General features: G+C 46.0%; 1 protein-coding gene across 9 annotated transcripts in view; it reads right to left on the bottom strand.

Annotated features, from left to right (window-relative positions):
• Positions 1–6,627: 6,627 nt before the first annotated feature.
• The window catches only part of CDYL (chromodomain Y like), a 230,733-nt gene continuing 224,009 nt past the window's right edge, over positions 6,628–13,351 (bottom strand). For all 9 annotated transcript variants that reach the window (XM_072813993.1, XM_072814000.1, XM_072813999.1 and 6 more), the window contains 2 exons: positions 9,176–9,319; positions 6,628–8,279 (listed from right to left, as the gene is read on the bottom strand). In XM_072813993.1, coding sequence (XP_072670094.1) covers positions 8,121–8,279; positions 9,176–9,319 — 303 coding nt within the window. In that variant the 3' untranslated portion in view covers positions 6,628–8,120. The remainder of the gene's footprint in view (positions 8,280–9,175; positions 9,320–13,351) is intronic.

Raw genomic sequence — 13,351 nt, forward strand, 5'->3', positions numbered from 1 at the left:
ATCTTTGGTGGAATGTCTATTCAGATCCTTTTATTATTTTTTTTAAATGAGTTGTCTTTTTATTGTTGAGTTGCAAGATTTTTTGTATGAAGATTTTTGTATATTTTCTGGACACTAGACCCTTATCACACATATACTTTGCAAATACTTTCTCCATTTTATGAGTTGCCTTTTCACTTTCTTGGTAGTGTTCTTTGAAGTACAAAAGTTTATTTTTAAAATTTTTTTTGAAGTACAAAAGTTTAAAAAATCTTTTAAAATTAAATCTAATTTATTGCTTTTCTTTGGTTTCCCTGTGCTTTTAATGTCATATCTAAAAAAATTATTGCCAAATTCAAGATCATGAAGTTACACCTTTGTTTTCTCCTAAGTTTTATACTTGTAGTTCCTACATTTAAAGTTTGATCCATTTTGAGTTAATTTTTGTATATGGTGAGTTCAACTTGATTCTTTGGCATGTGGATATCCAATTATCCCAGAATCATTTGTTGAAAAACACTATTCTCTTCCCATTGAATGGTCTTGGTGCCCTCGTTGAAATTCAATTGATTACAGATGTATGGGTTTATTTAGGACTCTCAATTCTATTTCATTATCTTTATGTGTTTCCTTAGGCTGGTACCACACTGTCTTGATTACTGTAGCTTTGTAGGAAGTTTTGAAATTGGGAAGTGTGAGCCCTCCAACTTTGTCTTCACTTTCAAGACTGAGTGAGTTGGCTATTCTGGGTCCCTTGCATTTCTATGCATGAATTCTATGAATTTTAGGACTAGCTTGTCCATTTCTGCAAAAAAGGAGGTTGGAATTTTTACAGGGGTATCAGTGAATCTGCATGTAGGTAAGTATAGTTTCTCCATTTTAACAAGGTACGTCTTCCCATTCATGAATGTTTTCCTATTTATTTAGGTCTTCTTTAATTTCTTTCAGCAGTGTTTTGTAGTTTCCAGTGCACAAGTCTTGCATTTCTTTGGTTAACTTATTCTTAAGTATTTTATTGCTTTTGATTCTATTGTAAATGAAATTATTTTCAGATTTATTGCTAGTGTATAGAAATACAACTGATTTTTGTCTATTTATCTTGTATCCTGCAACCTAACTGACCTTATTAGTTGTAATAGGTTTTTTCAGTGGATTACTTAGTGTTTTCTACATATAAGATCATGTTACATGCAAATGATAATTTTACTCCTTCTTCTACCACCTAGATGTCTTTCATTTCTTTTTCTTGTCTAATCGTTCTGGCTAGAACTTTCAGTACAATGTCAAATAGAAGTGGCAAAGGCAAACATCTTTGTCTTGTTCCTGATTTTAAGGTGAAAGCTTTCAATTGCACCATTAAATATGATAACTGTTTTTTATGTTTTTTTTTTTTTTTCCGTTTTAAAGGTTTTATTTTATTCAAGAGAGACACAGAGAGAGAGGCAGAGACACAGGCAGAGGGAGAAGCAGGCACCATGCAGGGAGTCTGATGTGGGACTCGATCCTGGGTCTCCAGGATCACACCCTGGGCTGAAGGCAGCACTAAACCGCTGAGCCACCCGGGCTGCCCTATTTATGTCCTTTATCAAGTTGAGGAAATTCCCTTCTGTTAAGTTGGTTTTTATTGTGATGGTTGTTGGATTTTTAATTTCCTGCATTTTTTGAGATGATCATGTAATTTTATTCTTTATCAATATATATTTTTATTATGTTGACCCAACTTTGCATTCCTGGGATAAGTCCCACTTGGTCATGGTGTATAATTTTTATATGGAGCCAGATTATTTTGTTGAGGACTTTTGTATTTGTATTATAAGGGATATTGATCTTTAGTTTTCTTGTGATATCTTTGTGTGGTTTTGGTATTAGAATTGACCACACAGAATAAGTAGTGTTCCTTCCTATTCTATTTTTTGCAAACATTTGTGAAGGACTGGTATTGATTACTTTTTAAGCATTTGATAGAATTAATGAATGAAGCCTTCTATTCTTGGACTTTTCATGGTGGGAAGCTTTTTGATTACTGAATCATTCTTTTTGTTATAGGTGTGTATGCAGGTTTTCTATTTAAGTCAGTTTCAGTAGTTTTCATCTTTCTAGGAATTAATTCATCTCATGTAGTTTACCTAATTTGTTGACATACAATTGTTCACGGTATTCTCTTAGAATTCTTATTTTATTTTTTAAAATTTTTATTTATTTATGATAGAGAGAGAGAGAGAGAGAGAGAGAGAGAGGCAGAGCCATAGGCAGAGGGAGAAGCAGGCTCCATGCACCGGGAGCCCGACGTGGGATTCGATCCCGGGTCTCCAGGATCACGCCCTGGGCCAAAGGCAGGCGCCAAACTGCTGCGCTACCCAGGGATCCCCTTAGAATTCTTTTTATTTCTAAAGTGTTGGAAGTACTGTCCCTCTTTTACTCCTGGTTTAGTAATTTGGATATTCTCTCTTTAAGCTTTTCAAAGAACTTTCCTTTTTTAAAAAATCGTTTTTTATATTTTCCACTTCATTTATATCTGCTCTAATCATTTTTATTTCCTTCATTCTGCTTGCTGTAGGTTCGGTTTGCTCTTCTTTCTCTAGTTTCTTAAGGTAGATATTAGGTTATTGATTTGGTATCTACTTTTCTATTTTTAAAATATAGGTGTTTTGTTAAATGAATAATTTATTATGTTTTCTTACATCGTGTTTTCAATTTCATTCATCTCCAGATCTTTTCTAATTTCTTATAAAGTTTTTCTCTTTAAGAATGTTAGGTTTAATTTCCACATATTTTTCTATTTCCTAAATTTGTTATTGATATCTAACTCCAACCCACTGAAGGACACACTTTCCATGATTTGAATCCTTTTAAATTCATTGAGACTTGTTTTATTGCCTAACTCATGTTCTGTTCTGGAAAATGTTCCACGTGCCTTTGAGAAGAATATGTATTCTGCTGCTGGGTCGAGGGTTCTACAGATGTGTGTATTAGGTTTACATTTTTAAATTGAAGTACAATTGATGAATAGAATCTTATTATTTTCAGCTGTACATCATAGTGATTAAGTTTTTAAAAATTTATTCATGAGAGACACAGAGAGGCAGAAATATAGGCAGAGGAAGAAGCAGGCTCCCCATGGGGAGCCCGTTGTGGGACTCGATCCCAGAACTCTGGGATTACGCCCGGAGCTGAAGGCAGACGCTCAACCGCTGAGCCACCCAGGTGCCCCGTGATTCAGTATTTTTATACATTATGAAATGATCCCCACAATATGTCCTGTATAGATCTGTATGGTCTACACTGTTGTTGTTCAGGTGTTCTATTTCCCTGTAATCTTATGTCTAATTGTTTTATCCAGGTGATTATATACATAGTCTGTATGGATACTGATACAGATATACATCTACCAGTTTTAGAATACAATGTAAAATTAGAAGCTACGAATTACTGTTAAAACTAGTTAAGACGGAGATCCCTGGGTGGCTCAGCAGTTTAGCTGCCTTTGGCCCAGGGTGCTGTCCTGGAGTCCCAGGATCGAGTCCGTGTCGGGTTCCTGGCATGGAGCCTGCTTCTCCCTCTGCCTGTGTCTCTGCCTCTCTATCATAAACAAACAAACAAACAAATAAATAAATAAATAATCTTTTTTTTTTTCTAAAGAACTAGTTAAGACTTTAGCTTTTATTTTTAAGAATGTTCTTATTAAACATCTTATTCGTTATCTAAGGACATAATATGGCTCTAAGATCATAAAGTTGGCTTTTAACTCAGGTTTTCTTTCTTACCAAAAGAGTCACTTTTAAACCAGTTTCAAAACCACTTCCAAGTGCCATTTTCAGAATCTCTTCAGAGACAGAGATTTCCAAGCGTCTTCAGTAATCAAAACACTTCAGGAATACTTTCTAGAGAACAGGGGGATGTTTCCTGGGATATAGTCCTTCCTGTGTTGCCAAGCATTGAGGATGTTTATTTCTAGATGCTAGTATTTAAGGTTTTGTGGACTGGTCCAGCTCCTCCAGATGTAGAAATAGTTTGTAAACCATTGAAACTCTCTAGGGAAGGCCAGCCTCCACTTGAGAAAGCCCTAAATCCCAAGCCACCAAGCAGCCTGAAATCAGCCACTCTGCCTCACTGTCCCACTTCCACCCACAGAATCAGGTCCATGAGATGCCATAGTGCATTGCGTTCTCCAGGCCACGTTCCTACCCATCACCACCCCCAGGCATGGACAGGTTAGGCTACCTGGGGTATTTGAGCATGGATCCCAGCTCAGGATCGGGATTTGTTTTCATATACAGCCAAGGCATTAAGAGTTTTCAAAGCTTTGTAGGTGATTCTAATGTGCAAGAGGTTGGATAACCACCACTCTATACTACCTGTAGCCAGTTTTTATCTCAATCTGAATTTGTCCAATAAAGGTGCTGAGGAAGGCAGGCAGGCAGACAGAAATGGACTGTGAAGAGCACTGGCTCCTCCTGGATGCCAGGCCGCTTACAGGCTGTCCAATGACGAGAAGGTCACCTGACACCTCTAGTCTGTCTCGTGTATAAATAGATGCACGCAATGTCACAGATCCTCTCCCACTCTCCAGTTCTGGGTTTTAGTCCAGGGCTAAGGCCTCTTGGAGGACTTTCACTTGCCTCGGGTCTCTTTTCCTAGGAAGGCCAGGGCTCCCCCTGGCATGTTGTGCAGGCCACGAGAGTGCACTCTAGGGCAGGAAAGGCATGGACTGGGCAAAGTTGGTTATGGGAGGATAGAAAGGTGAGTAACAGGCCACCAGATAGGCCAGTTAGATTTGGGGCAAGCAGAGGAGACTGAGCTTCCTGAGAGCAGTGACAGACCCAGCTGACATAGCTCCACATCCCCAGGCTCTCCCTCGAGGGTATGTTTGTATTTGGTAAGTGCCAATTTTCCTGCGACACACACAACTTCCTTCCTTTGGAGAATAACACTTGTTCAGACTAGTATAAGCGAATAATGTAGGAGTGGGTTGGAGCCTCTGTGGTGTGCCTGAGACAGCTGGGCATGGAGGCTGGCCCCTGGCCCACTGGGCTCTTGCTTTGTCCAGAGGCTTGGGTTACCCCTCATTCACTCCCAACCAATGACGCCAGGGAGCAGCAGGAGCAGCCTAGCCAGCAGCTGTCCAGGCACCTTCCTTCTTACATCCCGGCCATGATTTCCTTCAAAGATCTTTAAAGTTCAGGGTTCTTCTCGTTTCTTGTCTTCAGTGGTCTTGTCAGTCACTAGCAACTGAATCAGCCTATCAAAAGATTTTTTTTTTTGAGAGCTTTCATTTTAGAGTGATTGTATATTACATTAATAAATGTCTGGAAATGAAGTTCCCTCAAAACAACCATGAGCTCATACAAAAAAAGAAAAAAAAAGAAAAAAAAAGATGTCTGGGACAGCGCCTGGCACATCCTGCAGTGTACAAATCCTAGCGGTTTCACTATTAGCACAGCCGAGGAATGAAGACCAAGAAGGGTCGGCTCTGGTCAGAGGCCTTAGAGGGCAGCAGTGCCCATCTCTTGTCTGGCTTTCCACCTCCACTTGCCAAGGGCTGAGCAGTATTGAGACCCAGGAGCTGGGAAGCACATCATTTTAAGCTCTTAAAAGCACACAATGGGTGTTTTTAGATAAATTGCTTGATAACATGTTTTTCACCTAAGATTTAGAAATATTTTATTCTTAACAGCTGTGTATTCCATTGCGTGGTGGTGGCATAATTATTTGAAACCCTACTGATGAGTCTGTATGCCATTTCTAGCTTTTCACAGTTAGGAAAAATCCTGAGATGAACTGCATGGCATTATGTATCTTTATTCTCGTATGTCCTGCAAGGGTTCATTCCTTATGATGAATCCTTCTACGTGCACTTGCTAGATCCCGTCACATTCTCCTCGAAGTGGAACCAGTTTAGACTCCCGCCGCTCTGAAAGACAGCATTTCCGGCCACCTTCACCGACACGGGGCACAAACATAAAGATTTAAAGTAGTTCTTCCTCCTGCTTGGGCTCGACTCATGTGCCAGAAGTCGGAACACGAACGTTTTGCTTCAGAGAAGACAGAATGTGGTCAATGTGGCCCGGAGAATGCAAAATCCAGGGGGATGTAGTCAGGTCTCTACCTGGAGGGGAACCCAGCTGAATCCGTTCCCTCTTTGTAATTTCTAGGAAACACACAGTACGGGGTTGCCACCAGAATCCTGGTTTTGCCACACCGACCCAGGTGGGAAGCCTGGTCCTCCCCCTACGTCGGGTGTTTCAGACTTCACGTTCTCTAACAGGAATGAAAATGCCCACATTGTAGGTTTGGGCAGAGAAGGAATAAGTTCTAAGCCTCTTAATGCTAAATTAGTCACCGAGGCTTACAGGAGACACAACGTATGAATTTCAGAAACAGGCAGGAGTCAGCCATGTACTCAGCAATGTGCACCCGACACAGGAGTGAGGAGACGGGGGACAAAGCCCAAGAAGCGGCAGCCTGGGGACAGTGCAGTGAGCGTGGCTGGAAGGACGGTATCTGTCACCTTCCGGCTCCTCTCCAGGCGCGGTCCACAGGCGTTCCTAACCCTCCAGCCTGTACGGATGCCCACGTGCGTATCCCACGAAAATGACTGCACATCCCATGAGAAACTTCGGGAGTGAAGAACGAGACAAACGTTTCAAATGTGTTAAGAAATATTAGTTTTATTTAACCAGTTTTCACAGCTGAATATTTATTCTATAAAAACTTTACAGATTGTACAGTTTATTATATATAGTTCAAACTACTGAACGAAAAAGTAGGTCCCACAGATGCAAAAATACTGCACCAACCAATCCAAGGTAAAGGCAGATTTACACACTGTACAGCTCTCCACGTGGCCGGGAGGTGGTCGGTTCTAAGTATAAACTTCCAAACTGTACAAAAATAAGGTTTTGATTTTATTTCATTCTTCATACATTCAATATGATTGCAAGCCCAGAAGCCTAATAATAGGCGTCTGTAATCAGGAATCAGTCCCCACTCCTGAAAGGAATGTGAATGTCTATTTACACAGGGCACTCTTGGACACCACACTGTACTCCGCATATTGCGTAGACATGAAAGCAGAGACCGGGAACATTAAACAATGAATATAAGGTAGTTTTTTTTTTTTCTTTTAAAAGGAGTTTCTGCATTTAATAGTGTGCCAAAAGAAATTTAACTTATTAAATAAAATATATTCTAAGTGAACCTAAAAATTACACTTTATAAACATAAAATACTTTTTTTTGGTGTAATACATCAATCATATCTGCAAATAGAAAAACCAAAACTGTATATAAAGTAGTATTTCTCACCCAGCAACAAGAAGCACTTATGTAGTTATTTTTCAAGAGGGTCAGAAAAACTCTTTAAAATCCACTAAGATTAACTTATAACTTAGATATTCATACTTAAGCTATTCAGTGATTCACTAATACTGCAAAACAAGCTTTCTTCTGGAGAGACAGTGGTTTCTTCATGTTAACTGGGTAAGAACTGGACATATTAAAAAGGAAGAATCAATGGATTTTCCAGCATGAATCCTAAGTGTACTTCAGTTTAAGGGTATGTTCGTCAGTGGGTTTTTCATCAGAAATACTTATCCTACACGATAAGTTTTACTTCTGATTCAGGACATTCCATCTCTGAGGTATCTGTACCTTTCTGGAGACAAAGGCACATCTCAGATCTTTCTGTATCTCTAACTGGGGCAGGGGAGATGAGGCTGGCTAACACCTCTAGATTCTGTGTTCTAGAAGGAAAAAAGATAAGGAAAACAAACATTATTCCAGACTTTTCTGCCACCCAAAACCAGCAAAACACACTTCGTTTCTTTTTTATACAGTACTAGCTAAAGATAACAAAAATTAGAGCTTCAAAGAGCAGTCTAGAGCTCACCATTATACTTTTATACTTGTGTGTATATTAAGTATAAAATAATGACGTTTGGACAAAGGAGCTTTGTAGTTATTTATTTTAAAGTTACAGTACTTAAAAACTCCTTGATAATAAATAGCTTGGATGTTGTAAGTCCTGCTTCCAAGCGTGAGCTAAAAGTGAACTTGTTTTGGGCGGTGAGGATGGAGAAGGGCAACCTGGCACCGCAGATATCCTGCTCTATAATTCCAGTGTCACCAGCAGGCACCTGCCAATCAGAACTCATCAATCTTCCTCTGCAGGTACTTCAGCATGGAGTCCATCCCCTGGGCCGAGCCCCAGATCTTCTTCAGCACTTCACACTCCCTCTCGTTGGCCTGCTCCAGCTCCATCTTCATGTTACAGCGCACAAGGGCTTTGGATTCTTCCAGCACCTGGACCAAACGATGAGCAGTGAGTCAGCAAGGGTGCGCGTCCGCAAGCACTGGTTCTATTTGTCCCCACATTGATGGATGCACTTATCACACTTGAGTAATTGCCTGTTAAAGCCTTAAAAAGGCCACCAGACAGTTTTTCTCAGCGCGCATCGGGTCTGAGCTAGGTCTGACGTATGCTCACACTAGGGACCAGGCAAATTCTCAACTTTAAAACAGCCACTGAGCTACATCCGGAGAGCTACGCTTCTCGTACCTTGGCATCTCCGCACCGAGACCGAGCAGCCCGGGTACCCTGGTGCTGCTGCAGGGCTGGCCCCTGGGCGGACGTCAGCTCTTGGGATGCTCAGTGAGCACTCCACCAATCCCTGCTCGGGGATTTGCTGACCAAAATGCAGTACAGTAACGAGGGCTGTTACGTCAGGATGAGTCTAGATGGGAGTCCTGTCAACTGATATTAAATAACATTTCATCTTATAAGGTGCTAAATGCAGTTCTGTTACAAGGCTGAGTATTACCCAATGGATTAAACCAAAGCTCACACCCGCCATAAGGGACAGGGGAGCAGACATGATCATGGAGAAGAGCTCTGGAAACAGAAAGAACTATACTGATGATTTTTATAGTTTTCTAGGACATTTTGAAGTTACTAAATCTGACTGAAATGCATCCCTTTCATTCCTAGGCACCTGCAACCGGGTTGCCACATTGTGCAAAGTGCAAAGTGGCATCAACCTCCACTCTGGCAGCATCTCACGTGCAGACGGCCGAGCGGAAGCAGAGGTCGGGGCCTCAGAAGACACCGTTATATGTGCGAGCTCCCTGGGGGAAAAGTCAGAGTAAAAAGAAGAAGAAAAAAAAAAGGTAATGTGTGTAAGAGAATGAATTCCACCTACAACTGGATTACAGGAGGCGAGCTCCTTGATGCGAACCATGACCTCCTGGGTGAAGGTCCCTGGCCAGAACACCTGGGACACCAGGCCTTTGCCGCATGCCTCCTGCGCTGTCAGCTTCCGTCCACTGAGCAACATTTCATTTGCCTGAAAGCAAGAAGAGTCGATACTGGTATGAGATGTGAGCGAGAGGCAGGTGGACAAGACCCGGCCTGAAAATTCATCTAAGAGCATATCCAAAGTGAGGACGGGTGTTTGAACGTGTGGGGCCCGGTAGGCACGTGCTGCACTTCCTCCCTGGTTCCATCTAAGGAGCACTGTTCTGCAGCCCACGCACCGAGAATAAACCCAACGAGGCATGAGTGACTACGCACGACAGGTAATATACTAAATGGTAATTGAAAAAAAAAAAAAAGGTAAAAGGCTTATTTTATGATGTAATACAAAATCACGTGGGCATGACCAAGAAATCTCCCTTAGAGAAGGTGTCCTTTTTTCTTTCCCCAAGATTTTATTTATTCGACAGAGAGCGAGAGAGCGAGTGCGCACAGAGGCAGAGGGAGAAACAGACTTCCCGCTGAGCAGGAAGCTGGGTGCAGGACTCGATCCCAGGACCCTGGGATCATGACCTGAGCCGAAGGCAGATGCCCAACTGACTGAGCCCCTAGGCGCCCAGGTCAACTTGTCGTCAGCCTGAAGCTACTGGCGGGCCCCTCTCCAGTTGCCTCTTCCTTCGCAGCAGCAGCCATTCCCACATGTTAAGTCATTTAATACACAAAACAGTATCCTGGGAAACTGAGGCATAAGCAAAGCTAGAAAATTTGTAGTTTTAGGGATCTAAATCAGTCACGGTTACTACTCGGTATTTTCTAGATCTGAGAGAGGCCAATGGAGACTTCTCAGTATTCACGGACAATGTCCTAAGGGCAGTGACTGTTTCTGCTGGAGTATGACTTGGCCACATTTTACCACTTGGATGTTACAGAAACTATTCAGCACCTGAATGCATCCAAAATGACCACTACTGTAGGCTTCCTAGAGGGTCTGACTAGGGCGTGGGTGGCTCTGCTGCTTGGGCGTCTGCCTTCGGTTCAGATCATGATCCCAAGGTCCTGGGGTTGAGTCCTGTGTGGGGCTCCGTGCTCAGGGGGGAGTCTGCTGCTCCCTCTCTCTCACCCCCCCTCTGCCCTGTTCTCTCTCTCTCAAATAAATATAGAAAATCTTGTTTTTTTTTTTAAAAGAAGGGTCTGACTATAATTATTTCAAATGGCTCAACTGAGGAAATATTTGTTTTTGCGTAAAAGAAGTATATATGGACACGTGTGTATGTGCACGTACATGAAACTGATCTTAACTTTGTCCTGGATTCTATATCACCCAGAGTCTCAACACGATGTGCGTCGATTTTCTCTCATTCAAATCACAGGCTCACGGATAATCAAAACAGGGAGAAAACCTAAGTGACAAGGATAGGTTCTGATCTGATGTGACAATTCCCCGACTGCTAACCTTCTCAAACACTCGGAAGGTCACGATGAGGGCCTGACCATAATCTGCTGGGCTTCAGGTAAAGCACACTCTTGGGAGGTGACCTTCCTTTTCCAAAAGAGGTAAATATATTGTTATGGGAAGGCCTTAAGGTTACTCAAGTATCCCTCTCAGTCGACCCGTACGTCCCCCGTAAACGCATCAAGACGTTTACTGCACAGGAAATGCACAGTGTGGACGGCACCCAAGGAAAAAGAGCAGGCAAAGCAAGCGTCTGGGCTCGCTCACTACCCTTGCAACACAGGCAGAGGACGGAAAGCAGGGCGGAGAGCTGGGTCCCCACGAGGACTGCAAGGTCCGTGACACTCATGACTTATTTTGGCCCCAACGTGGCTCTGTTATTTGTGCCAAGTCTTGAACAAAGTCATGAATGTTTGAACAGTCTGGAGACGTTCTATTTGAAAACCTGTGCGCGGAACACCCTCTTCTCAACGAAAAGGTCTAAAATAAACAATGTGTTTAGAAATCTGACTTAACCTTGCTGTTAGCTGGTGAGATAGTTCTCCTGAAGACAGATCTAAATGCACCGAGGAAGGGGGACAGGAGCGCTCACACAATGACTGGGTGGGAAGTGCTCACTGGTTTTCCGAAGTTGTGCTTCTTTTACTCGCAACACACGGTGAAGACAACACCAGATTATGTCACTTAAGACCAGCTTGGACCACAGGGTCTTGGCTCAGGCGGGGGATGCGAACGGGAGCCGGTTGAGAGTGGGGCGTGGGGAGGGAGTCTCCTTCACGGGTTCCCTCTCCGCCCCTCTGTGGGCCTGCCCCCACCCTGCCGCCTCTCTGAATACTGCTCTTTGCCCCCTGGAGGTAGAACAGAGCCCTCCCCCTGTCCCCCAGCCCTTTCCTGTCCCGGGCCCGTCCTGTGCTAGCCAGCCGCCAGCCGGGCCACCAGAGCAGTCAGTCCCCCGCCATGCGGTGAGCGGTCACTGCCCCAGGTCCTCCTCCCAGAGCCGGGCTAACTCCACGGCCGCTGTCCCCGGAGTCTTCTCCTCCTCAGTCTGCTCTATTCTACGTGCAGGACAAGAGGGCATTTCTGACTTTACCCAAGAGCACAAAAGTAGGACCGACTCCAGGTTGTTACCGTTCCTCGTGCAAGGATAGGGAGGGAGCTGGTTTAAGTTACAGGTCAACGGGTAACACCGTAAGATCCTGGAGATCCGATGCGCACAATTTCAATGAGCACGAGCTCGTATGCTCAACTTCCAGCAGCTTGAGCACGAGAGGTTTCTAACTTCTGCTCGAGAAACGGATTTGCAAAGATTCGGTCACGGGAGGTTTACTGGCTGCCTTTTGGTTCCAGGATGGCCTAGTGTTTGTAAGAAGTTCTAATGGGACTCCCCAGACAGCCGAGTGAGAGACGCCGGAGAAAAGCAGGGGCCCCTTTTCCTTCAGCCCGAAAGGCCACACGGGAGGTGCGGTGGGGAGACCCGACCACCTGGGGAGCTCCGGGCCCCTGAGCCACCGGGCCCGGCTCTCCATGCCCAGAGCCGCAGCCTCTCCGGGAAACTCGGGGTGGGGACGGAGCCCCAGCTGGTCGCCTCTCGGGGACCTGCCGGAGCAAGAGCTGCCAGCTGCGTCAGCGGGGCCCCAGTGCCCCGGCCTCGCACTGCCCTGGGCGAGGCTCTGGCGGGCGGCAGCGGGCCCCAGCACGGCGAATGCCGCGCGCCCCGAAAGCTTCCTGGGGACAGGGCGCAGCAAGCTCCAGAAGAGCAGTCCGACCTACGGCGAGGCTCTGCAGCTTGCTCGGGGCAGGCCCTCCTGGGCCGGGATGTGGCTTGGCCCCTGCAGGGTGCAACACGCCCTGTGCCGAGCCCAACCTGCCCGGGCCTTGCCTGGGCTGCCGGGAGCTCGCACACACCAGAGGCTCATGGAGGGCCTGCTCCGGGGGGGGGTCACCTTCCACGGGGCTCATGGAGGGACCTTCCCCGCGGGGTCACCTTCCATGGGTTCATGGAGGGCCTTACCCGGTGGGGGGGTCACCTTCCTCGGGCTCACGGAGGGCCTTCCCCGGGGCGGGGAGGGGGTCACCTTCCACGGGGCTCATGGAGGGACCTTCCCTGCGGGGTCACCTTCCACGGGGCTCACGGAGGGCCTTCCCCGGGGGGGGGGGGTCACCTTCCTCGGGCTCAAGGAGGGCCTTCCCCGGGGGGGGGGGTCACCTTCCACGGGGCTCATGGAGGGACCTTCCCTGCGGGGTCACCTTCCACGGGGCTCACGGAGGGCCTTCCCCGGGGGGGGGGGTCACCTTCCTCGGGGTCACGAGGGCCTTCCCTGGGCAGTCACCTTCCACGAGAGCCGTCCCGGTGTGACACAGGCCAGTGGCATCAGTTGTCCCCCACGGGGAGGCCGGAGTCCACGCTCCGCACTTTTCGAGTTGACTCTCCGCTCCCTGCTCTTGCTCCGGGCGGGGCTTCTCGGCGGGCGCTGGAGGCACCGGGCCCGAGAGCGCCGAGGTGAGGGCCGGTCCTGCGACCGGCGTCGCCCCAGTGGGACGGTCGGGTCCCCGGGCCCCGGCGGCCGCCTGCGGGGAGGGGGTGACGGGACACACCGCCCCGTGGGAACCCTGCACCCCGGGAGGCCACCAGGCAGCGGGGAGGGGCGTGTCTTGCAGACGGTCGGGTGA

Source organism: Canis lupus, chromosome 37, assembly GCF_048164855.1.
Source record: "Canis lupus baileyi chromosome 37, mCanLup2.hap1, whole genome shotgun sequence".
Taxonomy (NCBI): Eukaryota; Metazoa; Chordata; class Mammalia; order Carnivora; family Canidae; genus Canis; species Canis lupus.